Source organism: Squalius cephalus (assembly GCF_949319135.1).
Source record: "Squalius cephalus genome assembly, chromosome: 4".
NCBI lineage: Eukaryota > Metazoa > Chordata > Actinopteri > Cypriniformes > Leuciscidae > Squalius > Squalius cephalus.
Genome location: NC_137125.1, coordinates 38543560 through 38557310, shown reverse-complemented (window position 1 = coordinate 38557310; position 13751 = coordinate 38543560). Strand labels below are relative to the sequence as shown.

At 36.3% G+C, this 13751-nt stretch overlaps 1 protein-coding gene across 1 annotated transcript in view; it reads left to right on the top strand.

The window, feature by feature from the left end:
* Positions 1 to 1554: 1554 nt before the first annotated feature.
* The window catches only part of sema3c (sema domain, immunoglobulin domain (Ig), short basic domain, secreted, (semaphorin) 3C), a gene marked incomplete at its 3' end in the record, with an annotated part of 58596 nt that continues 46399 nt past the window's right edge, over positions 1555 to 13751 (top strand). Inside the window, exons 1-2 of the mRNA XM_079868176.1 lie at positions 1555 to 1788; positions 7777 to 7940. Of these exons, the coding sequence (XP_079724302.1) occupies positions 7808 to 7940 (133 nt within the window). The 5' untranslated portion in view covers positions 1555 to 1788; positions 7777 to 7807. The remainder of the gene's footprint in view (positions 1789 to 7776; positions 7941 to 13751) is intronic.

The window sequence follows — 13751 nt, the reverse complement described above, 5'->3', positions numbered from 1 at the left end:
ACACTTTCCTACTCAAGGGAGCATTCAGGAAACCTTTATAAAATAAATAAATAAGGGCCTTTAAGGTCATGAAAGTATTTGTTGGTACTTTAGTGACTTTATGCCACTCCTGGCACAAACATTGTAAGCAGTTTTGCTTTGTTTGATGGCTCGTGGCCTTCCATCTTCCTCTTGATCACATTCCAGAGGTTTTCAATGGGGTTCAATGGGGTATCCCTGTATGAACCAAACCCATATTAGGTGTTTGCTGCCAAAGAAGCCATTTTGTTTTGTTTCATCTGTCCATAGAACGTTTGAAAAGTAACTGACACTACTGGAACTTCAAACGGGACGGGTTCTATGCTCAGATGAAACAAAAAAAAAGTAGTTTTTTTGGCAGCAAACACTTAATGGGTTTGGTTCATACAGGAATAAAAAAGTACCCCATGTGTAAAATGAAATACTCTGCTGTATCTTTAATGCTGTGGGCCTAATTTTCTGCCAGAGGTCCTGGACATCTTGTTCAGATACATGCCATCATGGATTCGATCAAATATCAACAGATAACAAATCAAAACCTGACAGCTGACTCAGGGCTGTTATCTTGGAAAAAGGAGGTTGCAAAAAGTATTTAATAAAAGGGGGCAAATAATTGTTCCCAACGTGTTCTGGAGAAAAACATTTATTTAATAATGTGATTTCCCCCCCCCCCCCACTTTCAATTCTTTTACTTCAATAAAAGGTTAGATTTTTGCAAAAATTTTCATAAAATATCAAAAGGATTAACAATGCAGATTTATTTTTTAAAGCCATCTTTGATCATATTTACCAAGGGGGCAAATAATTCTGACCAGCACTATATATATATATATATATATATATATATATATATATGTATGTATGTATTTGTCATCATAAGAATACATTTTTTAATATATATATATATAAAATAAAGTTAAAAAAAATGTAAAATATTATTACAATTCAACTGAACCATTTTCTGTTTGAATGAATCACAATATTACTGTTTTTACTGTAATTTTGGTCAAATGTAGCTTTGGTGAGCAAGTCTTAAAAAAAAAAAAAAAAAACATTGAAAAAATCTAGCCGACACCAAACTTTGCAAAGTATATGCATGTCTTATATTTACATTAACTTAGTTGCGTATGATACTTTTATTTTGAATACTTATAAAGATTGATATTTTAATCAGTTAAAGATGGCAGCTGGATTAAGAATATTCTGTGAATTATGGAAAATATTTTTTCCCTGCAGTGTTGTCATTTTATGTATAAGTAAATTAAGTAACTTCTGCATCCAGTGATGGTATCTAAAGTGATAGATCTAAAGGGGCTTCAATAAGCAAATAAGCAGAATCTGACTCTGGAGTATTGGCACTGTCTGCCTAAACTGCTGCTCACTGCACAGGCAGAGTGAGACTCAGAGTCAGAGGTCTGGAATATCTGTTCAGTTACTCGTAGAGAGAGAGAGAGAGAGAGAGAGAGAGAGAGAGAGAGAGAGAGAGAGAGAGAGAGAGAGAGAGGAGGGAAAAGAAAAGAGGAGGGGGGGGCTCGAGAGGAGAGGAGTGTAATAGGAAACCAGTCCACCCTTCTCTCTCACTCTCTTTACCTCTCTCAATCTTCTCAACCTCTCTCTTCCCTGTCCCACAGTCAGCCGGTTGGAATAACACCTCTCTTCACTCTCGCTGGGGAAGTCCACGCAACGCTGTGTTTCTTCACTACCTCTGTGACTATAGCATTCACCCACTCTCTGCTCAGTGAGGACAGTCCGGCTGGGAAGCCTCAGAAGGTGAGTCCCGTTTGGGGGAGATTTAGGGAAGGGGGGGGGGGGGACGTCAGGCTCAGGCTAACAGGTGCAGACGCCCACCAGAGACAGGAAATCAAGACCTTATACATACTTCAGTCACTGAGACAAGCATCTATATTAAAAAAAAAAAAGCTTATTTTAGAAATATACACTCTTAATTATTATATCTAATCTTTGTTAATATGTTTTATTTATTCAAGACACATTATGAGCAATTATTTTACCTGATGGTGTGCCAAAAAGTTTAAATAGCATAATTTCTGTCTAGGTTTAAGATTCAAATAATATGGTAATGATATTAACTGAAATTTACTTTGCTAGTATGTTTTTCCCCATTGGCTTTTTTTAATTTTTTTAATTTATTTATTTTGCTTGATCGTAAGAAAATTGCTATATTTAAGTGTTTTTCCTGTTTCAAAAGGTGCAATTTTTGCATTCAATCATATTTGATAAATATATTTTTGAACAAAATCTGATTTCATGGTTAGTCATTTTCTTGATTATTAAGTATTGTGAAGAACACTCTTTCATTACTCAGTTGATATGTATTATTTTGTGAGTGTTGAGCTTTTTTTTAATATTGGTAGAGACGTCGGGGAATGTGTGCTGTGTGTCTCACAGACAGGACAGCAGAGAGTGTGAATGAGTCTAGGGAGTTTGAGACTAAGACAATGATGTTATTATTCTATAAGTGTGCCCTAAAGATAGTATCTGAGATTTTGTCCAATACAAAATGCAATATTGAATGGGGATTTGTATTTTTGTCACATTGTGGTAGTGTGTGCATGGTTGGAATTGTGTGTGCGAGCTGGTGAATGACAGGGTGTGGTACGGTGATGGGCATCTCTCAGAAAAAAACTAAACATTTTACACAATAGGCTTCCAGAATACATTTTCTCTGCATCAAATTAGGAAAACACTTGTGTAAAACATAATATTTGGATTGGTATTAAACTTTGGCACATTATCGTCCAGTACTGTTTGTGATATGTACATCATGTAGTAGCAAAACGCGAAATCACATTTTGGGCAAAAAAGGTCTATTGTCTATAGTGTAGTGATAGAAGCTCACATAGAACTCACTTTCTGTTTCATAGTGAATTTGCGCAACCAACTTGATCCCATTGCGACATCTGCAATGGGAAATTATTCACCCTCACATGAATTTTCAGATTGCGTAGATTCTTTTAAAATGACTGGATTTCTGTGAAAATGTGAATGGGGTAAATGTCAACACACCTTAAGCGTGTGGACAAATTCTCATTTAATTAATTTAAAGGAGGGACCCAAGCCATATAAACTGTAAGAAGTGATCAGTTGACTTATTTAAAAAAAAGTGAGGAAATCCATTGCCTTAAAATTAAGTAATCACTTTTTACAGTGTATAGAGACCTGAATATAACAAACCCTAGTGAAACCCCTAGAAACCACATAGCACGTTACTTAGCATCATAGCATTTACAGGCAAGTACCACTACAATCTAGTAACATAACATTCATACTGTATAATGCCGTTTCCATATCACGGTTTTAAAACATCACAAAAGACACTTAATTTCCTTCCAGCTGTTTAACCTATATTAGATGAGCCAGTTCTTAGTTGAAGTTGGCTGTCAAATTTCTAGTGAGCAATAATTGGTTTTGACTGACACTTTCATAAGGAGAAAGATGGAAAACTCATTACGCAGATAGCCATGACAAACACAAGACGATAAGCTTGAAGATAAACCGCTCGTAATGCGTATCCAGGCTGCTGTGCTCTCAGCTGAAGCGGCATGAATGCGCATTATGACAGCTTTGACAGACGTTTGAGTTTCTAAGGTGACACTGCGATCCAGTTTTAGTGTTGTGGTTAAAAGCCAGTCAGAAATCACCTCATGACAGAACTCATTAGGAATCTGGAGGTGTCAGTGAAATAGTTTGAAACAATTCAGCAAATAGTCTGCCAGATGTCATAGTTTGATACTCACACACTGTCACACACGTAACAGGCGACAACCAACAAGAAATGAAGTGATTAACTTTCTTATCAAATTAAAATGTTATTTGTAGATTATATTTTTATATTGTATTATTATTAATATGCAATTAAGTTAATTTCTCAATGATCTAGTTCTCAATTCAGTATTTAGATTCAATTTGATGTGATGTTTTCATCCTCTTGCTTTAACTGGAGACTCAAATTCTAGACATCTATCAAATGTTTTATGCTCACCATTAAAGTCCTTTAGTTCTCCCAGACCATTTTTTACTACATTTGGTAGTTAATGGTTTTAAGTCATCAGATGGTGGCAAGTAACTATTCTAACTTGTTATGAAAAGAGAGAGAGACTGCAGAGTGATGCATAGTGAGACATTAAAGTAGCATTCATCATTGATGAAATTTACTGAAAAGCCTTATAAATCTTTGCTCAGTTTATATCAAGGCCTTGACGGAACCTGTTCATTAGGCACATAAATAATGAGGGATTATGTCTCATTTAAGGGTTGTGATCATAGAAGAACATCAGCTCGTGTTCAGTGTCGGGCCAGTGACGGATCTATGATGGTCCGGTGATGAGTTTAGCAGCTGTATGTATGTCTGGCAGGCCTTGACCAGCAGTAGAAAGCCATTACTGTCCAGAGAGCAGTAGCCTCCACCCAGTTTAAGAGCTTCTCTCCAATACTCACTGCCAAAGACATTTTAGCCTTCTGCAGTTTATCATATGCTCAAGCAAACATACGCATATGTATACACATACGCACACTTGTATGCACTAACTCATACAAAACAACATCCCCATCACAAACACTCAGGCAAACACTCTCACTTATAAACATGCTCTGCACAAGCCTACAAACTCATGCGGTCCAGTTGTACATGGGCAAAAACTAAAGAAAGAAAAGGGGCCAAGCCAAAAATGGCAAAATATTTAGTAGTCTTTTAATGGTCTTAACCATTTTATTCACAAATCACTGGTCAGGAAATTAGCACGAATTGCACAAATACTATAGATACTTAGCCTTCCCCAACTTGCAGGCCGCTTTTTACAGGAAGAAGAGTCAGTGTTGTTCCACTCAGTTCAAACAGTTTATGAGTAGTTGAAAAATGTCTCTCAGTTCGTTTGAGTTTAATGTGAGTCCAAATTCACTATAGGGTTCAAATTTGGATTCTGACCTAGGCCAAACCATGAGCCTGATGGACTTGTTCTCACTACTTGGTTGTCTTTGCAATTTAGGCAGGAGCTCCTGCCTGATTGTTCCTCTTTAGATAACAACTTTTCAATTGTGGGAAGCAAGCCATTCTGCAATATACTCTTGTACTCCAATGCATTAATTAACTTTTCACAGTGAAGTGGCTCACACATACCAGCAGATAAATAGACTCCCCGCACAATGACACCTCTTCCTCCATGCTTCCAACTGTGTTAGAGATGCATTTATTATTACATTTCTCAGCAGATTTTCAAAGACACCGCTCTAGAGCATCACCACACAACTCGTGTTTCACTGTGATTCATCACTCCTCACACAACTTCCCATATTCTGCCAAAAACTTTATTTGAGACAGAAATTACTTAGTAGTGAATTTGCTTAAATCTAGCCAAGTTCCTGACCAATATTTTGTGGTTAAGACAGTTAAAAGCTTAGTGTTTACCCAATTTGGGCTTGGCCGTTTTTTTGTTGTTTTTTTGTTTGTTTTTTGCCTAGTAGTGAATGTACTATTCTTTCAGTAGTGTGGCGCTAACAAATGTCAGTAAGGGGGCGATAGAGTTACCAGCAAATAACTACAGTCACACAGGTTGAAGGGGGGCCTATTATGTTTTTTTTATTTATTTTACCTTTCCTTTAATGAGTAATATAGCTGTTTGTGCATGTAAACAATCTTTAAAGTTACAAAGCACAAAGTCCATGCCAAATAGAGTGAATCTCTCCAACAGAAAACGCCTGTCTTTAATGCCTTGTAGTATTGCCATTATGCCATTATGTATGAGACATGGCTACATCACCATGTAATACATTTGCATAATGCCTGCCTGCTGGCTACTTTGGCTCACCCTCAAACAAAAGTATCTTTAAGGCCAGGAAGAGTTTATCACTGTTCATTACACTACTTTTTTTCTGAAAAAGAAGGCCCCTATTAAATATGCGAAATTCAATATTTTTTAATAGAAGGCCCCTATTAAAAATTCCCTTTAAATAAGTGGACTATAACACTTAAACTTTAACCAGACACGGCCTCCAAAAAATGCTGAAAAACCAATGAGATACAACAAAGATCATCCATAAAGCGGATGACTCCATACAAAATAATTTAAACATCACCCTGCATGGTGTTTTCTGGTATTCATGCACTTCTGTTGACTGTGAACACACCCTGTGCATTGTACTCATACCTCACTGAGTCAGACATGCACTGTAGATGTCCTATCAATCTTTCACATGAGTCATGTATAAGACATGAGCAGAGAGACTGTGCTATTCTTACTCTGTTCTTTGTCCTTCTGCACTCTCTCTGCTACAAAACAAACATATTATTAATATATAATTATGAACTGCATGCATTCTTATTTTCCAAGAGTGTCCTGGACAGAGAAAGCTGTCTGTTCTCCCTGGAGCATGAAGAAAGAGTTCTTCCACAGGATATCAAAACTTCTCTCCATGTATTATTGAACTTCTGTTGTCCCATAATAGAATAGAGAGGAGAGAAACACGGGGGAGTGTCTATTCATTCTTTTGTTAGAACTAGAGTAAAAAAAAACCCATCCATTTCTTTGAGGTACCACTACTAATTTCATTCCTATTACATTGTATAAGACGTCCTTGTTTAAAGGTAAAATAATGACTCAGGTTGGACAGGAGCCATTGTTTATATGGCATTGGCTAAAATCATAACTAAGTGGACCAATGTCATGGCACTTTCTCAGACTAATTAACTAGAAGACGTACAGGATGCCTTTAAGGAAAAAGCTTTCAAGCATAACTGTTATGATATAACCGTTAAAATATGTATTTTAACTGGCTGCTTTTGAAACACTGTTGATTTAACACTATATCAAATACATTTCCTCACCCAGAACGTGGCTAACGTCACAAATGTTGAACTTTTAAAAGGAATGTTGTGGGTTCAAATACAAGTTGAGCATTATCAAAATCTGTAGAAAGGTGTCAATTACCACAGATTATTAAGATTTGTTCTATATTTTGTAAAACTGCATGGACAGTGATACATTTACAATGGAAGTCTATAGAGCAAAACTTTGCTGTTTAAAAGGAGAAATGCGAAGCTTGTTTTTATGTTAAAATGTTCATGTTGATTGTTTCGTACAAAAATGTGCATTATTTGAGCTAAATAAAGATATACAAATTGTCCTTCTACAGCTGGGACTTCTTTTCATGGGGAATTATAATAACTTACTAAGGTAATTCTTGTGATTTGCACATTTAGTTAGTATCAACATGACAATATGTGTTAAGTTTGTGCATTTTACTTAGTGCTGCTTATCAAAATGTATCTTGCTTCAGGAATGTTTAGATAGTAAAACTTACGGTAACACTTTATTTTACGGTGTCCTTGTTACATATGTTACATGTACTTACCATAGTAATAACAGTAAATGATGCGTAATTACATGCAACTAACCCTCAACCAAATCCTAATCCTACCCTATTCCTATAGTAAGTACATGTAGTTACTTAATATTACTCTGTACTTAAATATATAATTACACTGTAACAAGGACACCTTAAAATGAAGTGTAACCAAACTTACTTTAGAAAATAAAAATATATAAAACTATTAAGAATCTTTCTTTATTAAGAATATGATTCTAATTGTCTATTCCTCTAAGTAATCCACCTCTATTTTCAAAGAGCATATATTTCTTACTCCTATTGTACTTTATTGTACAATTTTGAAGTCTTTGAAATCTAGTTTTCCATTAGCAAGACTCTTTTGTCCTTCACAGTTCCTTCACCTTGTCTTTGCAGGTGGGCTGGTCCGGGTGTCTCCTCAGCAGTCATGGGGAGGTCAGGAGCGCTCCGGGTTTGGTCTTTGGGGACGAGCGTGCAGTTGTTCCTTCCCCTCGTCCTCTGTATCACCTGCATCCATGGTCTTTCTCCGCCACAGCCACGAGTCCTCCTGTCATTTCAAGGTAAGAATGGTCAATGTCATTCTCTAATCAAGGCATTTCCTTTTAGATGGGGTTACGTTAATTACAAGAATGCTTCCTGATGTTATGAAGGCATAGCAGGGTGGCATATTACATTCTTATGTAATGACCTCATGTCCTTTTTAAGTGAGGTCACTTCCCTTGATAAAAGTATTCTCATCAGAGTGCTTTAAACCAGATTGAGGGCTCCATTTGTTCCTCATCACATCCTAGTGCCGCTGTCATGAGCTTTGAATGTTCTGCTTTAACAATATTATGTGTTAGAAATAAAAAAAGTTAATTGTTAAAAAGTTGTTAATTGAATGTCAGAGAAAAAGCTCCACATTCATTCATGTCACCTTTGAACCTTGTCGAACAATGTGAGCATTTTCTGAAAGACTGTATTTTTGGATTAGCTCCTATGTGGTAAAGTAACATAATCTGCGACACTGTCAAACCCTTTAGTATGATTAAACTAAAGTGTGATCAGGAAAGAAGTGAATACTTTTTGGGTACACGTTGAACTGTGTTATTAATTTTTGTATTAAAATATATAATCTTTTGCTTGTGCGTCACACAAGACTTGCACAGTCCAAAAGTGATGTGGTCCCTATACTGCAGATGGTTTAAGTAAGGAATAATTGACGACAGGCCGTTGAATTATTAGAAAAATAATGCACACCCGAGGTGGTAATGCGGTCACGACGCGAAGCGGAGTGGCCGTTCACCTCGGGTGTGCATTATTTTTCTAATAATTCAACGGCCTGAAGTCAATTATTCCGCTTATACTACAGTTACCACACCTCAAAACATTGTTCAGATTATGTATTTCAAGACGTTCGTAAAGTTTTTGTCATTAAAACGCTCTTGTATGTAGGTCTAATTTCTTACGCATCTAAACCAATGCCTCCGTTGCTAATTCCAAAACGTCATTTTAGAGTTAGTAACGGAGGTTTGAGCCACTGATAGCAGAATAATGCTGGGACACACGCCTAGCTGACACATTCTCTGACTGTTTTCATCGACTGCAGCAGATTTTAAACACCGACTTTGAACACAGACTGAACGCACTGAACACGCGTTTGGTCATGATCAGTCATAAGTATCAAATTACATTCATAACCGGCCTTAAAGTGTGTCCCCGGCTTTATGCAGTTATTAATGCAGTTATTATAGAGAGATGTTGCAATAATGAGACAGAAAAGCATGTGCGTCAATATTATTATTTATTTATTAATTCAATTCGTTATAATTAATTTGTTCATTCTTTTTTCTATTATTGACAGATGACAGTAGACTAGCCAAATAAATGAAACACAAAGCCCCTTTAACAAGTAGACCTATCAATAATTATTTATTTGTTATATATAAAAATCCGTGCTGCAGGACTATCCATTTATTTAGCCTATTTTCAGTTTAATTTTCTATTGATTATAGATAGCCTAGGACTATATACTTTATTTATTAAAATTAAACTGCATGTTTCCATTGATTGTGAAGCTAGACATTGAAAATTCCAGATCAAGCGCATGGGGCTGCATGTTATTTCTTGTTATGAATTGTATCCTATTTTCCGTTATTACCGTTAACTACGCGAAGTGATATGGAACTGTAATGCGGTCAAGACCCGCCTGGAACTACTTTAGCTGTGCGTTTCCCTGAAAATAATGCACACCTTAGAACGTTCTTCAACCAATCAGATTCAAGCATTCAACAGCCCTGTAGTATAATGGGCTGTAATGATAACCTGTTTGTTTAGTTGATGTGCTAAACATAAAAAAAAACATTTAATACAGGTTTTTTGTTGTTGTATATCCATAGTATTAGATAAAGCTTATATTATGTGCTTGCAACATTATCTCTGAGTGCAAAATCAAGAGTTATGTTTTCATGACTTTGATCGTTCTAATGGAAATGGCTGACAGCGCTGGGCGCATATCAGATGTCAAGGGTGATCTTTCCTCTCTTATCTGCTGTAGCAAACATTTAATATAGTTGAGTGAGGAGATGGGTGGTGTGTCAGTGCATAGGGCATCTAGACGGTCATACCATTTGCTGGGCTTGCCAGGACAACTGCAAACATGAAAAGGTGGTAAAAAAAGTGATTTTCTGATCTGAATGGATCAGACACTTTTGTTGGCATAATCCAACACATTTTTTTGAAAAACATTTATACCATTTCCCACAAAAAAAAAGCTTTAGTAAAAGTCAAGTGGTGTAACCATTATACGGAAAGTAGTAAAATATCTCATAAATAGACACAAGTGTTTACAACTTTATACACCCCCACCCCCGCTTTTTAAAAAAGTTAAAAGGTTAAAAAGTTACCCCATTTGACCTGACAATTTAAAAATGAAACGTATTTACTTTTATGCTTTTTTTTTTTTTTAAAGAAAAAATGTCCTTAATTCTTTTTCCAAGGATTTCACTTTTTCTTTTCTTTTTATATCCCTTAAGTTACTCCATGTAAACGTTTGACTAATTAATAATGTAACAAAGTTACTTTTAATTCAGAAACTGGAAACATTTTCATCAATGAAACTGTATTTAAATTTTGGGTGTGAAATGCATTAAAAAAAAACTTTTTTTTAATATTGAGCATCAATCATGTCACTGACTCAAATATGAGAGTCTAGTTCTTGCTTTGTTCCACAGTATTTTTCATTGTCTGGTTTTGTCAGTGGTGGACATTTGTTTCTTGTTCTTAACATTTCAAACTGTTTTTACATCTGTTTTTAGCATTCTCATTCCTTTCAATTCATGTTTTTGGCCTAATTTGTCAGTCCATTCTTTCTCATTGTCAATCCAGAGCATTCCCTCGTGTAGTCATCCGTCTATGTCTTATGTGCTGAAAAGAAACAGGGGGAAGCTTTGGTCATGGCGACATAAGTAGTGTCAGAGTGGATTGTGCCATGGAAAAACTCCGCTCAGACTCAAAACATTCTGGAACGGCTTTGTGTCTTTCTGAAGAATGCCACGTAACACGCTCTGTTTGATACTAATAGGGACATCCTAAACAGCTGAAAGTCCTTGTGCTTCAAATTAAAGTGTCCAAATATGAGTTTTCGAGCCAGATTAGTTTTGCAATTAGCAAGCCAGCTTGATCTTAGACTAGTCTTTTGCAGGTGTGGATTTTGGTAATGTCTCTGAGCTTGAGATGGCCTCTGGATAAGTCATCCAGTACAGAGACCTCTAAAAATAATTTAGTTTTGAGGAAAGATTTCGCTAGGTGCTATAAGTGCTATTTCGATAAATCAGAAAAATCAGAAGTGTTTGTGTTTTGGAGAGTGTTTCATGGTAAAAGAACAATGTAATGTATAGCCTGGGAATCTATCAACAGAAACAATTTATGAGGTCCCGGTTTGTCATCTGCATGATTTAGACATCCCTTTAGTCCCTTAGACCTTTTGGATCATTTTCATCATTCTGAGAGTTTCGGAAGAAGACAGATGTATAGGTTAAAAAAAAATCTCAATATTAACACAGAACAGGGTCTGAATATCTCAACTGGATCGCAATAGGAATACTCCAGATGTTCTGGGGTGTTTGAGGTGCTCCATTAAAGTCATGTCTGAAAGCATCTTTATGGAGAGAGCTGGGAGTTTTGGGTTGTCTCTCAGCTTCCATGACTAGAGAAGGGGAGGCGGGGGCAGTAAAATACAAATTCAATATGGAACTGTAATGGAAGGTGGAATTTTTTCCTTAATGCTTTTGGATGCTAATTGAACAATTGAGAAATGCTAAAGATAAATGTGCTTTTAAATGTCATAATTTATGAGCACATTTGACTTAAAACTGTGAAAATCTCCATTGCATTCCTATAGGGCGTTCTGTAAAGTTTGTTTTTGCCACAAACAGTAACCAGAATTGGCAAAGGGTTAGTTACTCTATGTGATTTCGAAGCAAACTAACACCCTGTGAGAAAATAAACCTGCTTGATAAAGTCAGAGTATTTGATTGTGTGCCGGTCAGTCCGGCGAGAGCTCTTATGAAACTTGATTCTGAGGGTATATTGGCATAAGGCAAAATGTCGAGCGCTTGTGTCGTGTTGAGAGGAGAGTTGCTGTCTATGACATTCTCCCTATCTCTGCCTAATAATCTGTTCATCCAATGCAATAGCCTGGCAACTGAAACTCAATAATAAACCATAAAGCTGAACCATGTGGTCCCGATGAATAATAATAAACATCTGCATTAAACAACAATAAGTTAGGGATGATGTATGATAATAAATCTCCCCTGAGTAATCAGAAAATTATCCAAAAGATTTGTTTCTCCTCATGTAACAATATAATAATAAATATGTGTGTGTGTGTGTGTGTGTGTATGTATGTATGTATGTCTGTATGTATATTCATTTTGTACATTATGGTAATGATAATGAGTGGGTTTTTTTTTTTTGCATTACAGTAATGGGTAAAAAAAAAATGGCTTAATAATGGAAATAATGTCACAATGACCAAAATTTATTTCAGCTTATGACCAAGACATGTTCTCAGCAAGAGATTCACCCATTTACATTTTTGCTGCATTACTGTTTGGGAGGATTCAGTCAGACATTTGCACATTTGCCAGTGTCATGAAGTCAGCTTGGGTAAATACTTCAATTAGGCCACAATCGCAAACAATAGGGTGTTAACTTGGCCCCTTTGTAAGGATAACTGAGAACTGTTTATCAGTTCTGACCTGAATCCACCCTGTCCAAAATATGCTTTAAGCCACATGTGTGAAATTGAGCCAGGTAACACAAGGCAACACCCTTCGCAAATAAAGGAGGTCATGCATGATTTAATCGATACCCATATGTTGATTTGTCCACGTCTGGGTTGTTTGTTGTGGTTTTTGGTTAACCTTCAGAAATGCAAGGCATTTTAGGAATCCGTCATAAAGTAATCTTTCCAATCATGAGATCAACATAAATGTTTGCCTTTAATGCAGCTTTTTTCATGTCTCACACACACACACACACACAACAGGACTAATCTGACCTTTACGTTGCTTTACTAGCTGTGTCAAACTCTGTTTACATCAGCTGACAGATCTGTTCTTTGTTATTTACAAACTGATATTTAACAGAGTATCGACTGAGGGAACTAATGCATTTCATCTCATAAGCCTTGCTGATGAAAAATAGGAGATGGCGAAAGCAGCTGTATTGGACAGCATAGCTGGGTGTTTTTATTTTGCAACAAGCCGTCATCTATGACAAATTTATGCCAGTGTGCGTGCATGCATTCATTTTCTCTTTCCACAAAAACACGTACCGCATTTTTGTCCTCTGATTGCTTTAGTCGTACTGCAATTATGCAGTATTAAAACTCTTTTATCCTCTAGCAGGCCACAATACGTAATTTAAGAGTGTGTGTGCCATATACTATAGCAACAATGCCATAATTTGAGACCGTTAAGTCATTTATGAAAAATACACACTCGGGAACGTTGAAAAAGGCCTCATCTATGAAGGTCTGATTTTTATCTTAACTATAGCCCGTTTATAGCAGAAAATCAAGACTAACATTTGCTCAATTCCAGTCATAGGCAGGGTAAAACATTCTCTGAATTTTCTACCCCAAAAATTAGTCTGAAATGACTTGAGCCAACATCACATTCATCGTCTATAAGGTAACGTCTTAGGCATAAATCACTTCAGAACTGTGGCTGAAGCCCAGAAGTGTGACGATGATCAATCCATTCAAACGACGGAAAGTTTATACTTTAGTTTGACTGTAATGGGTTTTTGAGACCACTGACCTGATATTAAAAAAATAAATAAAAAAAAGTTTTACATTTTCTGTAGAAAATATGAGCTTTGTT